This window comes from Poecilia formosa, unplaced genomic scaffold (genome assembly GCF_000485575.1).
Source record: "Poecilia formosa unplaced genomic scaffold, Poecilia_formosa-5.1.2 Scaffold173, whole genome shotgun sequence".
Taxonomy (NCBI): domain Eukaryota; kingdom Metazoa; phylum Chordata; class Actinopteri; order Cyprinodontiformes; family Poeciliidae; genus Poecilia; species Poecilia formosa.
The window spans coordinates 334,977-348,457 of record NW_006800112.1 but is presented as its reverse complement, the minus strand read 5'-3'; the positions used below and the strand labels follow the sequence as shown (position 1 = coordinate 348,457).

At 42.8% G+C, this 13,481-nt stretch overlaps 1 protein-coding gene and 3 long non-coding RNA genes across 5 annotated transcripts; 2 read left to right on the top strand and 2 right to left on the bottom strand.

Moving 5' to 3' along the window:
- Positions 1-259: 259 nt before the first annotated feature.
- Positions 260-9,065, top strand: LOC103147057 (uncharacterized). Of its 2 annotated transcripts, none has more exons than XR_477224.2 (4): positions 260-348; positions 1,955-2,248; positions 2,803-2,928; positions 8,982-9,065. It is a non-coding gene; the product is annotated as an uncharacterized LOC103147057 (long non-coding RNA). The 2 variants fall into 2 exon arrangements; XR_477223.2 differs by lacking the exon at positions 260-348 and adding an exon at positions 488-592.
- On the bottom strand, positions 2,259-3,672 carry LOC103147055 (uncharacterized). The gene is made up of 3 exons (XR_001663818.1): positions 3,278-3,672; positions 2,474-3,146; positions 2,259-2,352 (listed from the first exon to the last, which is right to left on the bottom strand). It is a non-coding gene; the product is annotated as an uncharacterized LOC103147055 (long non-coding RNA).
- LOC107837774 (uncharacterized) lies at positions 7,733-10,193 on the bottom strand. Its single transcript, XR_001663817.1, has 2 exons — positions 10,136-10,193; positions 7,733-9,129 (listed from the first exon to the last, which is right to left on the bottom strand). It is a non-coding gene; the product is annotated as an uncharacterized LOC107837774 (long non-coding RNA).
- A 160-nt stretch (positions 10,194-10,353) lies between these two features.
- On the top strand, positions 10,354-13,376 carry atoh1c (atonal bHLH transcription factor 1c). Its single transcript, XM_016678077.1, has one exon. The coding sequence runs from the start codon at positions 12,794-12,796 to the stop codon at positions 13,313-13,315; it is 522 nt and encodes a 173-aa protein (XP_016533563.1). The 5' UTR covers positions 10,354-12,793; the 3' UTR covers positions 13,316-13,376.
- Positions 13,377-13,481: the final 105 nt, after the last annotated feature.

Genomic DNA, 13,481 nt, shown 5'->3' with positions numbered 1-13,481 from the left:
TGAACAAAACATAAACGTAACAATTGTTTTTCTATATTTAAAACTCACAAATCAATTAATTGGACGCTTCTACTTTAACAACCCTAAACATCTCCATCTGTGTTACCTTCTTCTTCCCACAGATTTGCATTCAGGTCCCCATTGAGCCTCTCCATTATCCCGACGGGGAATGCTGTGCGAGATGTTTCTTTGACGATCCGAGAGGAGCTGTTGCCGTCTGCCGCGCGCAACAGTGAGGAGGGAAACACGTGGAGCCGTCAGCGTCCCATTAAACTGAGACGCCGATTCGCCTCAGTCTGGAGGGATGAGACGAGCCAATTTAACTGCGACACGCAGCGAGTTGAAAAGGTGGGAACGCTCCGGAAGACTTTCTGCAGTTATTAGGCTGCGTACTCCGTAGCCCAAGCTTAGGGTTTGTGTTAAATTTATTCTTTGGTTGAGGGAATCTCAGGTTTGCTTTTTTTTTTTTTTTTTTTGTGCGGGTTTTGTTGGCATCTTCAAGCCACGACCTCCAGTGTGCACTGGAGTAACTTCTAGTTGAGCCTGAGGAGTTTGTGTTCTTCCCAGCTAGAGGCCATGGAAAAAAGAGAAGGTTCTTCTTGCAGCTTTTTATTTTATTTTTTTTTTTTTTACAAATTTCTTAAAGCTGACACTATGATGTCAGTTTTAAGGTAGATTGGCACAAGACAGATAAGCTCTGCCTCCTTCCTGTAGTTCTATTGCCATCTGCAGAAATACAACAATCCCAATCAGAGCTGGGAGGAGGGTGAATGCGCCTTCAATCATGCCTGTGTACACGCTGCAGCTGGGCTAATGGTGGAAAAACGCACTTATCATGACAGGAATTGTCATGGGAGACCATGCTAACTGGCCTGAGAATTAATGGCAGGCTGTAGCATAGCAGAGAGCAAGAGGGAAGGTGTGATTGACAGCGCTAAGACCCTCCTCCTGGCTCTGATTGGCTGTTTTATGACCTAGTGGTGTATTTCTGCAGATGGCACATATGAACAGATTGTTTTGCAGCCTACTTGCTTTTATCCTGATTCCAGGTACAACTGAGTTGTTAAACAGACACCCAGATATTTCCGGGTAAGTGTTCGCACACTACTACTTCTGCAAAAGTGTCACAAATATCACATCAGTGACACAGATGAAGGCCGTGTTTAACCACCACCACCACCATCATTGGCTCGACTCTAATCGCGGCTTCGTGAGTTCCCGTGTCGTCCGTTTGCCTGTACAGGTCTGAGTTTGCCGCAGCCCTGCGCCGACGCTCTCCTCAAAATGTTTGTGTGTGTGTCGTTTCCGTCCGTTCCCCTGCGGCCGCACAACAAAGTGTTAGCGAGCCAGTGATGTCTAATAACCAGGCTGACAGACTGAGAAAGCAGCAGAAGCCAGCTGCTGTTCCACTTCCAGTAGTCAGCAGGGACTCACTCGTGCACACACACACACACACACACACACACACACACGTAGAGAGAAATTACAGGAAGGGTCAGCTTTAAAAGGATAAAACCTCTGCGTTGAAAGACAGAACGCAGGTGGAGATTTAAACAGATGTTTAAAAGATCCTGCTAAGATGTGTGAGGGCGCCGGAAGGACGTAGTGATTCTGTAAAGACAGTCGTTTTTTTTTCTTCAAGATGTAAAAGTTGTTTTGTTTCTGATCATTTTACAAAGATCTCAAACCAACGGCCTCCAAAGTGCTTAAGGTCATACTGTTTTGTTTTATTAATACGACTTCTAAAGTCACACTAAAATGTTTTCCATTTGTTCATTTTGATCATCTGCAAGCTTAGCAACATAATTACTAACTTAACACACGACCACGGTGGCAGAATTACAAACTTCAGGGTATTTTGTGTGCGACAGAATAATGTCTCAGCACTTGTGTTCATTGCTAATTCAAGTTCTTATGCTTCCATTAAACTCCACCTCTTCTCATGCTTCACCAGTTAAACTCCCAAGCGGATGATCCGCTCCTGGTTCCCAGTGGGATCCTTCTTTGTCGACTTCATCCGCTCAAAACCCCTCCTAAGGATCCCTTTGGCGGGTCTCCTCAACGCCTCTCCAGCCTTTCCTTCCTGGAACGACTTACCTCGGATCGTTCACCCGACTTCCTGACCATCTTCTCTCCACACTACTACGGTCACCATGTCAACCTCAGCTTCTGCAGATCTTCTCAGTTTCCTGGGCCTCTCCTGTCACGTTGTATTTCGGTACTGATCCAGTACTGATCCAGTACCAAGGTCCGTATCGCCGACTCCAACACTGATACCGATACTTCTTATTTTACTTTGGGTGTTTTTGTGGTTTTTCTTTTGAGTTATTTGGTTCAAACCCAGGACAGAATCTGGACGAAATTCACAACATATTAACATCATTTTTGAGCATTTTTCATTAATGAAGTGCAAAAACACAATTTGACAACAAAATCTTTTTTGAGATGGTTATGATCTGATACTGATACCAACCTGGTATTGATATTATTCAGCATCTTCTGTGTTAGAGGATGTAAAAGACTTTGAAGGGAGGGCAGAGTTTCACCTTCCAGCTGCACAACAAACATAAACACAAGAAAATGGTTTAGAGCTCAGCATATTTAGCTGTTAGAATGCCCTAGTCAAAGTACACCACTAAGTAGGACTTGAATCTGAGCATTCTTTTATCTTTTTTTTAAGTGTTAAAAAACTTTTCTTTTTTTTTTTTTCACTCGCAGTAATTTGTGTTGATCCTTTCTTTGGCACCAAAGTGTGAAAAAGTGAAACAAATGTCTCAGTCCTGAAACTGAAATTTTCTTCAGGATGCTCCACTCCTGCCAGATTTTCTTCTTAAAACCGAATCCGTTGTCTCAGCTGAACCTTTCCACCCGCACTCCGAGCTCATCATGCAATCAAGGATCTCTCTCCTAGCTGGAGTTTGGCAGCAGGTAGCGCACACACACACACACACACACACACACACACGCAACGCAAACATGAAGCTGCAGGCGCATCAGCCCCCCTGCTGGCTTCACCTAACCTTCAGCGGGAATCCAACAAACTCGCATCGCAGCTGCAACTGGAAACAAGCAGCTCTCGAATCAAAGCATGTTTAAAACCAGCAGCAGCCACACAAGTGCAGGAATGAATCCAGAGGATGCGATACCTGCAGATGCGGCAGAGGTAACACGAGTCATTTATAGCGTACGAGACAGAAAAAAATAATAACAAAAATAATCGAGCTGCATCACCTCCTCCTGGCAACGTTCAGAAATCCCTTAACAGGCGCGGTGTTACCTTTGTTATTTTTTACGATGCACAAAAGCCGAGCAGCGATACGAGCGCCTGGGTGGCAATTTGAAGAAACAGACATCTGTAGCTCTGAAAAAAGAAAAAGGAAATTATTTGGAGTGATTCATTTGAGAAGATCATGGAAAGGAGGAAGCAACCAACCTGCTGTCGATCAGGAACAACGTTATGAGCGCTGAACTGTGATGCCCTGACAAATGGGTCAGAACATTCCCAAGACCTGCAGCTGGTGTGGAACTGTTTCAATTAAAAACAAAAAAAAGAGAGAGAGAGAGAAATTAACCAGACTTCCTTCTTAATATTTCTCCAGCTTTCTGCTTTACCGAGTTAGCTGTCCGAGTTGGACAAACTGTTGTCGTCTGACTTCTGAGCGAGAAGTCAGACGACACTGCTCCGCTTTGGGCCTGTAACCTCGCTGCCACTTTACTGCAGAACCGATTCAAAGATTTCAATCGATATCTTTAAAGCACTGGACAGCTTTCTATGCTTTCATCAACCTGAAACTTTGTTTGTGCCATACTTCAGTGTTTTTGCATTCCTGGCAGTTCTTAAATTTAGCTCCATTCATCTTCCTATCAGTTTCAACATGTCCTTCATTTAGCATTGATTGCACGTTAAGTACTGTGTTTAATAATCAGGCAGTTATTTTTCTCCACATCTGTGACTTTTGCAGGTAGACCAAAAAATTTTATGACTGCGAGCCGTCACACAATCATTATTTTGAATTTGTACATATTTAATACATTTACAAAAATGCCTAAACAAAATTCACTTTCTCACTATGAAGTAAGAAAATCAGGGGGAGGGGGTAGCGCGGGTGTGAATACTTTTAGGTTGCATTGTATCGATTTATCGCATACAATCTCAATAAAATACATTGCAGTTGTTGAAATGTTACAGAATGTGAAGGAGTTCGAATTTTTCGCAATACTTCATTCCGAGAAGACGCCGATTTTCCATTCTTCAAATGATCCTCTCAGCTGCCCCTCCCCGCTTATCACACAGAAACCCAGAAACACACATCCTAAAAGTTTCATTTGAATCCACAAAACTGTTACAGCTGTCAGCCATTCGCACGGCGCTCACAGTCACGGGAGAAAACAGAAATATCAGTGGAACTGATCCGCTCACTGCGAAGGACAGACACCAGCTAACTGTGAGGAAACAGCGACCCCTGTTGACAGAGAACTGCTCCTCATCCAAACGCAATGCCGTGAGTTCGGCTGTGACGCCTTCAACGTCCTCCTCTGATGTCCCACTGATCCCAGATCACTTTCTTTTCGCTTCCCGTCTTAAAATCAGAAGCTGCCACTTTAAGGCCACTTTGACAGATTTGCGTCTTTGTCTTGATTCAAGAGGTTCAGACAGCTGAGCCATGGAGACGTCTGCCATGTTTCCAGACAGAAACATAAGTGGTTTGTTNTGAAACTTTGTTTGTGCCATACTTCAGTGTTTTTGCATTCCTGGCAGTTCTTAAATTTAGCTCCATTCATCTTCCTATCAGTTTCAACATGTTCTTCATTTAGCATTGATTGCACGTTAAGTACTGTGTTTAATAATCAGGCAGTTATTTTTCTCCACATCTGTGACTTTTGCAGGTAGACCAAAAAATTTTATGACTGCGAGCCGTCACACAATCATTATTTTGAATTTGTACATATTTAATACATTTACAAAAATGCCTAAACAAAATTCACTTTCTCACTATGAAGTAAGAAAATCAGGGGGAGGGGGTAGCGCGGGTGTGAATACTTTTAGGTTGCATTGTATCGATTTATCGCATACAATCTCAATAAAATACATTGCAGTTGTTGAAATGTTACAGAATGTGAAGGAGTTCGAATTTTTCGCAATACTTCATTCCGAGAAGACGCCGATTTTCCATTCTTCAAATGATCCTCTCAGCTGCCCCTCCCCGCTTATCACACAGAAACCCAGAAACACACATCCTAAAAGTTTCATTTGAATCCACAAAACTGTTACAGCTGTCAGCCATTCGCACGGCGCTCACAGTCACGGGAGAAAACAGAAATATCAGTGGAACTGATCCGCTCACTGCGAAGGACAGACACCAGCTAACTGTGAGGAAACAGCGACCCCTGTTGACAGAGAACTGCTCCTCATCCAAACGCAATGCCGTGAGTTCGGCTGTGACGCCTTCAACGTCCTCCTCTGATGTCCCACTGATCCCAGATCACTTTCTTTTCGCTTCCCGTCTTAAAATCAGAAGCTGCCACTTTAAGGCCACTTTGACAGATTTGCGTCTTTGTCTTGATTCAAGAGGTTCAGACAGCTGAGCCATGGAGACGTCTGCCATGTTTCCAGACAGAAACATAAGTGGTTTGTTGTCCTGGAGTTTATTCAGAATGCAGACTGAACATTCCAGGCAGACTGTAAACTTTACCTCAGCACACACAGACTCCCGCCCTGCTGAACTGCTGAATATTTTAAAGGGAGTTTTTTTTTTATCATTATTATTATTTATTTAATGTTAGACTATCGATACACTGCGGATCTGGCCCTAAGCCTGTTGCTAAGCAACCAGGTGGTACAGGCCAGAGACTAAGATGGTTACTGGAGAGGGGAGTTTGAGGGGGGTGGTAAAAAAACAAATGGAAATACAGGGCGAAAACAACACAGAAACTAAAAACGGTGGACTCCCTGAACGCAGCTTTAAGAAGAAGTCAGAGATGTTTTGGGTAGCTGTAGCTACTGTACTGCTAAACAGTAGCATTAGCTGTTTATGTAAAGTAGCTACTGCTAAACAGCAGCATTAACTAAGTATAAAGTAACTACTGGTAAACAGTAGCACTAGCTACTGTCTATGTAAAGTAGCTAGTTCTAAACAGTAGCATTAGCTACTGTTTATGTAAAGTAGCTAGTGCTAAATAGAAGCATTAGCTACTCTTTATGTAAAGTAGCTACTGCTAAACAGCAGCATTAACTACTGTTTCTATAAAGTAGCTACTGCTAAACGCTAGCATTAGCTAAGTATAAAGTAACTACTGGTAAACAGTAGCACTTGCTAATGCCTATGTAAAGTAGCTAGTGCTAAATAGTAGCATTAGCTACTCTTTATGTAAAGTAGCCACTGCAGAGCAAAATCCACCCCAGTGTTGTTTCGCATCAGCAGCTAATCAGAGTAAAACAGATTAGAATCTGATTTTCTTTTACGTTTATTACATTTTTACAGCAGTACGCCACTCCAGGCTTTCTAAGGGAACTTTCTAAAATACTTTTGCCAAGTTTTTTTGGTTCAGAAAACAAATCCCCACTGAAGCAGAAACACGGCACCAACACAAACAGCAGAAGAAGAGATGGCTCTCCATTTATAATTTACCTCCTCGCCCTCCTCCCTCTCTCCCCTCCAGACAGTCTCCATAATCTAACCTGATGGTTCTGGCACCTCCTCTGCCTCTCGAGCCTGTAATTAATCACACCTCGTCGGTGTTGCAGGTCGGAGGTCAACTCATCAAGGTGAGAAAAACAAGGTCGACCGGATCGTCTGTCACAGACGCAGCCAGCTTAGGGAGGGGGCAGAAAAATTCAGAGCGAAGGGAGCAAAGGAGGAGAGCAATGAAGATGGATGAATGAAACAAGGCAGTGGTCGCAGGACACCGACAGAGAGTTTTCAGCTGCTTCTCAATCTGGGTGCAGAGGCAGTTATTGCACCCTCAAATCTGATACAAAATTAAAACGTAAAACATATTCTGGACGGGAATCATGGGATGCAAGCAGCTTCTCATCATAAATGCAATAGAAAACTTTTTGTTAATCCTTTTGGATGGATGGAAAGAATATGTCAGAGTTGATGACTAAAACAACAATCTCAGAAAAAGAAAAATTGGACGGAAAATAAATAACTAGCACGTCATCAGCCGTAAATATTTAAACGTTGCAGGTCCTCAGGGCCGACAGAAGAAGCTGAGGTTTTCTATTGGTGGGATAACATGGTTGACACACTCCTGGTGGCCTCACACTCGCACAGACACAGCCATCCCGATCAATAATTGGTGATTGGAGCTGCAGGATGTGTTGTGAAGCCAAACCGTGTGTGTGTGTGTGTGTGTGTGAACAGAGAGACAATGAGGATCGCTGGTGTGGCCAGAGACAAATGTGTGTGTTCAGTGGTGTCTCTGGTCATTGTTCTGTTTCTGCGGCTGCTGGCTTATTGATCGGTCCGGTAGTGTGATCTGTGTTTTCTGATCAATCCCAGCAGCTCTTTGATGTTGCTGCTGCGACGACCGTCACCTGGATCTCTCCCTGTTTGGGAGCGCCCTGATTGGCTGATTGCCTTTTAACTTGACTCTTCTTTGTCTTTCTCTCGCTCCTATTTACATTGTAAAAGAGGAGATGTTTTGGGGGAATTTTATGGTTTTGTTGAAAATGTTCCTGGAATACTTTTTTCCCCCCTAAATCCTACAAAATTCTGGGAAAATAACCTTTTTTTTTTTTTACTGAATTTTCCAACTAAACAAGCAGCTTATTAGTATTTATAATTGAGGAACTTTGGTTTTGAACATTCAAAAAGACAGAGGAAGCCTTATACATTTGTTTATGGTTTTTATCATCCAGGATTCCTTTTTCCTTCACAAACTGGCTTTGTGAACAATTTTGAGAATTACTAGTATAGCCCCAGATCATCATACTCTCACTATCATGTTTTCCACTTTGAATGCAATTTTTTTTTTTTTTTTTGAAATGTGTTTGTTTTACTCAAGATGTAACAACAGGTCACATACTTACTAAAAAAAAACAACCCCCCAAAAATGCACTTTTGTCTAATCAGTTCACAAAATATTAACCAAAAATAAAAATAAAAATTGAGGTAATTCAAAGTAAAATCATGATTTGACAAGAGGGACAATTGCTTAGGCCAGTTTGGTTAGCATAGCTCTTTCATTAACTCATCATATTCTTTATCCAATATTAAAATCTGTGATAATCTGGAACATAGAAGTAAGACGATAAAGTAAAAAATAAAAAAAAAAATAGAAGAAATCTACTAGGACAAACACTTTTTCACAGCAGTGTTTGTATTAAATTCATTTAAAATATCCATTATTCTGGTTTAAAACGCATACAGATTATTTTGTTTATCTGTGGTTTGTTTCTTTGTTTTCCTGCATCAAATTGATTTTTAAGCTACCCGGCTGCAGACGATTTCATTCAGAAAAGAAAGAGAATAGAAACATTCGAAAATCTTTTAGCAACTCGTCCCTGTCATGACGCAAGGTTCTGAAATGAAGCAGAGGTAAAAAAAAAAAAAAAGACTGAAATCTCCACATCTGGAGAAACCGACGGCTCACCTGAGTGACATGGCGTAACCTCTCTCGTTTTAGGGCTCGTCGTCGCCCTCACAAATCCATTTAACATCTAAACAAATTCAGGTTAAGATGAGGAAAAAAACCAAACATATATATGCATATATATTAGTTTAAGTGCAGCAAAATTATGAGTGAAGGTCACAGCAAAAAACATCAATTGCTGTGCCTAAACTGGCTCCTTAGTAACATTTTCATACTTATCCTACATTTAATAGACTAAAGAAAAAAAAAATATAGTCCATTGAATCTCATCTGAAAAGTTCACATTTTCATGTCCTTTCATTCGGAGATTACTTAACGTTTTTTTTTCCATGCAGCAAAAGCACAAGAATAACTCAGTTTTCCAGCGTTCGTGTGCTTAGCAGACCTGGAAAGCCGTCACCAGGAGCGGAAACGGGTTCAGGACTGGAATGGAAGCAGCTGAAACGTGCTGAAGCGGCAGCGTGGCTGGTGATGTTTCCTCGTCGTCTCGCAGGAGATCAGTTTGATCCGCAGCCCGTGTCAGTCGGCAGGCTGCAACGAGCCGTTTTATTGGGTTTAATAAAGCGAAGCGTGTTAACAGCTGAACACAACCCCCCCCCTCCCCCCAACCAACCAACCAATGTGTCTCTTTCACTTGCAAAGGAAAGCAAAGCAAAGCAAAGCAAAGGGCCCGGTGACTCCAAGCAGAAACAAACCGTATCACAGGGCTCACATAAAGAAAACACTGGAGAAAAGGTTAAAAGTTTTCACCTTTTTTTTTGTAGACAATTCTAAAAAAAATGTCCTGGAGATGTTGATTTATTAAATTTTAGCAACGTCACAGAGATTAGGAGGTTAAAAAAAATCCTTAAGGAGATGTGCATGATCATATTGTGTTTTTTTTTGTTTTGTTTTTTTTTGTGGAGGAATTTTTTAATTTATTTGACACTTCAAACGAGGGCTGGACAATAAATCAATAATATATGTCATGACAGATGCATGATCAATACCAATAGATGAGATGTCTGATAGGATATTCAATAAATTCACTGAACTCCAATCCAGAGCCTCACAGCATTCTGGGGAATGTAGGCAAAGGAAAGGCTAGCTAAGAAAAGTTGGTGACTTCAACTACCTCACTCACTCTTTGGTTCCCTCACCCTGGTCACCTAGCAACAACTTGAGGCTTCACCACCATGCCTCATAACTGCTCAAAAATAGTAAGAAAAAGAGAAACAACAGTGTGGAGTGAAAGCTGAGGATAAAGCAGAAAAGCCCATGCCGCCAGATTGGCAGTTATTTCAAATATTTGCAACAAATAACTAATCAATAATCATCGATAGACTGATTCAAAACCTTGGTATCGTGATACGTTTTTTACAGCCATGTCGTCCAGCTCTACTTCAAACCTCAAATTCTGAGCAAACAACCAGCTGAAAAACCACAAACTGTGCAGAAGCCAGCCTAAAACATGGCCGTCAACAAACACTATAGCTGAAGGTTAAGGGTCGATGTCCTGCTGGATGGTGAACCTCCATGTCTGACCTGACGGGCTCACCGTTGCCACGGACTTCTCCATTTTCAGATGACTCTGTGAGATGTTTCATCACCCTGCCCTGCTTTAAAAAACCCATCACATAAAATAAAAACCCCGGAAAACACAACGAGGTTCTGACGTCATGAACGCGACAAAAATTCTGAAATCATTCAAAAGTCCCTGCAGTCGAACGCGGTGACTATTAATCTGCGTTTTTGTTTTTATTTTATTTTACCGAAGCTTTAAAGTCGCCATGTGGGGGTCCATCTGGTCGGGTCGGTATCGGCTGTGGGAGGTTTTGATCTGCGGCTTGTGTCCGCCCGCTGGCTGCAACGAGCCGTTTCATTGGGTTCAATAAAGCAGAGCGTGCCAGCAACTGTCATCCGAGCCGCGAAGCCAAACCTCCCCACGTGCTCCAGAGCAGCGGAACAAAAACAGGCGGACCCCCACCGCTGGACCTCGGACAGCGAGGGTCCGCACGGCCATAAGGAGTCCATTATGCTCCATGTGTGTCCCCGGCCCGGCCCCACGCTGCGGTGTCTGTAAAGGCCCGGCTCGGAACCGGCAGAGCTCTGGCACACGGTGGTCGGGACACGCCGCTAAATCCCATTAAGAGTCTGCCCAGAGTGAGCCAGTTACTGTCAGTCATCGTGAGGTCCTCCCCGCAGGAAGCCGCCGCACTTTTAATTAACTCTAAAAACAAGATGCACACTTCCAGACTGATGAGCTTTTTAATGTGTCACAACAACAAGGCTGCAACCTGCAGAGGTTTAAAAAAAAAAAAAACTACGACAATCTCCCAACTTCATCGGTTAATACGCTCGTGAACCAAACTTCACCTTTCAGTCCAAACTCTTGGGGGAGGGGAGGGGGCGATGAAGTGGTACTTCTGAACCCAATGAATTATTTAGTTCACTGTAACAAACCCTGCAGCTTTCACTTGTGTTTCTTTAAATATTTGAATTATTTAAATCTATAAAAATCAGACGATAAAGTTTGTTTCACTTACACCAGATAATCACAAACACTGTAGAAAAAGAAAAAAAAAGCAAACTTTTCCTCTCTCAATTTCTGAGAATAAATCTGTCTCGTTTTGGAAATCCTGTTGGGGTTAATAAAACGACTTTAATTTGCTAAATGCCAGATGACAGAATAGCTCTCTTATTTTAAGGCCTCAAATCAACGTCTCATGATGTCCTTGTGTGACATTGTAAAAAAAAAAGAAGAAAGAAGAAGAAACAAATAAAGAAGTCAGCCCAGCTATCGGGAAGAGAACTGAGGACCTCCTGAAGTCTTGTAAAATTTCCAGATCCATGAAATTGTCACGTTCACCTGTATAAACAATTACATACAAGTATAAACAGCCATACCCGAAGCTAAGATGTAACATTTTGTAAGGAGAAGCCAAACATTGTCAGACTGTCATTATCCACAATAAAATAAAAAAGGCTCATAACATGGGCTGAAAGGCCAATCAAAGAGGAAGAAGCCATTGCATCAAAGGTTGGATTACTCAAATGCACTTAGGGACAAACATCCATAGGGATTACAGGAGTTACATTCCTTTGAGCTGCGTCCTGTAAAATTTTGATGCAACTAAATCTCAACTCAAATCTGGAACAGACTTCCAGAAAACTGCGAAGACGCTGAAACACTGACTACCTTTAAATCAAGACAAAAAAAAACAAACAAAACACTTTAGAGCTGTGTAGCAAGCTCTAAACATTAAGTGTAGCAAGAACATTGATCAACATATTTGATGCACATTTGCTTGATGATTTTGACGATGACATTTTACAAAATGCAATGTTTATTGCTCGTTTTCTGTTGACTGTATGTTTTTTATTTTGTGAAGCACTTTGAACTTTAGTTATTTCTATTTTTTCCATTTATATTTAATTAGCATTTTCTTTTTTATCCTCCATTTTCAGATATACATTTTTTTATTTATTCCGTTTCTGAGTTACTTCATAATTGTTTATTCAGAATCTTCATCTTCAATTCAATTGGTTACTCTCATTTTCAAAATTTCCACTGACATTTTTATGTTGTTGATAAACCGTATAAGAAACCTCAAAATGTGACAAAAAATATTAAATATATTTCCAGCAACTGTTGTGAACGGTCAGTCAAAAGAAACTCACCTATTAATGCACATACCAAAAATATTTAAATGACCAGGCAAGTTCTATCACCCTGATTTAAAGGCAGTTTAATATTTACTCGAAACAGATTCAAGGGCTGAAATATTTAGTAAAAAGAAATATCGCTTTTCTGGAATAACTAGAGAACTTGCAGCACATTTTTATTTTAGTCTGTTTATGATTTAAATGCAGGCAGCGAAAGGCCCTCCAAAAGCCGCGTGCATCACTGGTCCAAAAAGACGGACTGTTTCCTCTCCTGCACCCTCCTCGGTCCTCAACGCTCACTGACTCGCTTCTAATCCGTTTTTGATGAACTTGGTTAATGGACCTCCTGCAGTGGCTTTGGCTCTGTTCATTAGGCAGCACACGACCTTCTCCACGCCCCCGGATTCACGCAAGCCGTGTCCCCCTCCCCCCCCCGACGTGTCTCTCGGGTCCATAAATTCCCGTCCCAGAGTTGGGGAAGTTTGAATTTGCGCTTCCGTCCCCCAGCACTGTGTGGTTCTGGTTCTGCTTCAGAGGAACAAGTGGAGACATGCCGCCACGTAAAGGCCTGTTTGCGCCCTTCATCACCGCAACTCCGGAGGGCGGGGTCGGCCCCGCGGCCCCCGTGGATCTCAGCGGGGACATCCACGCCCTGCTGCAGCGGACCCGAGCGCAGGAGCAAGCCGAGGCGGCGCGCTCCAGAGACGGCCGTGAATTCTGCGAGGCGTCCCCGTGCGCCATCGTGGAACTCCGGCTGGGCCCCGCGCTGCACTACCTGCAGCCCGACAGGTGCGCCCTGGAGCGGGCGCAGAGGCGGCGGCGCCTGGCCGCCAACGCCCGGGAGAGGAGAAGGATGCTCGGACTGAACGTGGCGTTCGACCGGCTGCGGAGCGTCATCCCGAACCTGGAGAGCGAGAAGAAGCTGTCCAAATCGGAGACTCTGCAGATGGCCCAGATTTACATCAGCACCCTGACTGAGCTGCTGCAGGACGGGACCGGGACCTGCGGGCCTTCGGAACCGAACAAAGCTGGACCTGAGGGTGAGGTTCGGAACGCGGAGAGGAGCAGATAACCGGAACGCGTGATAGAAACTGAGGGACACTAAAAGACTCAAACTTTTTTTTTTTTTTTTTTTTTTTCTGCTGATGTTATCAAAGGAATGGTTAAAGGGAGAACTCTCATAGTTGAGACTGGTTGAGCTTTTACTTTTTTTTTTTTTTTACTGTTTTCTGCTGATT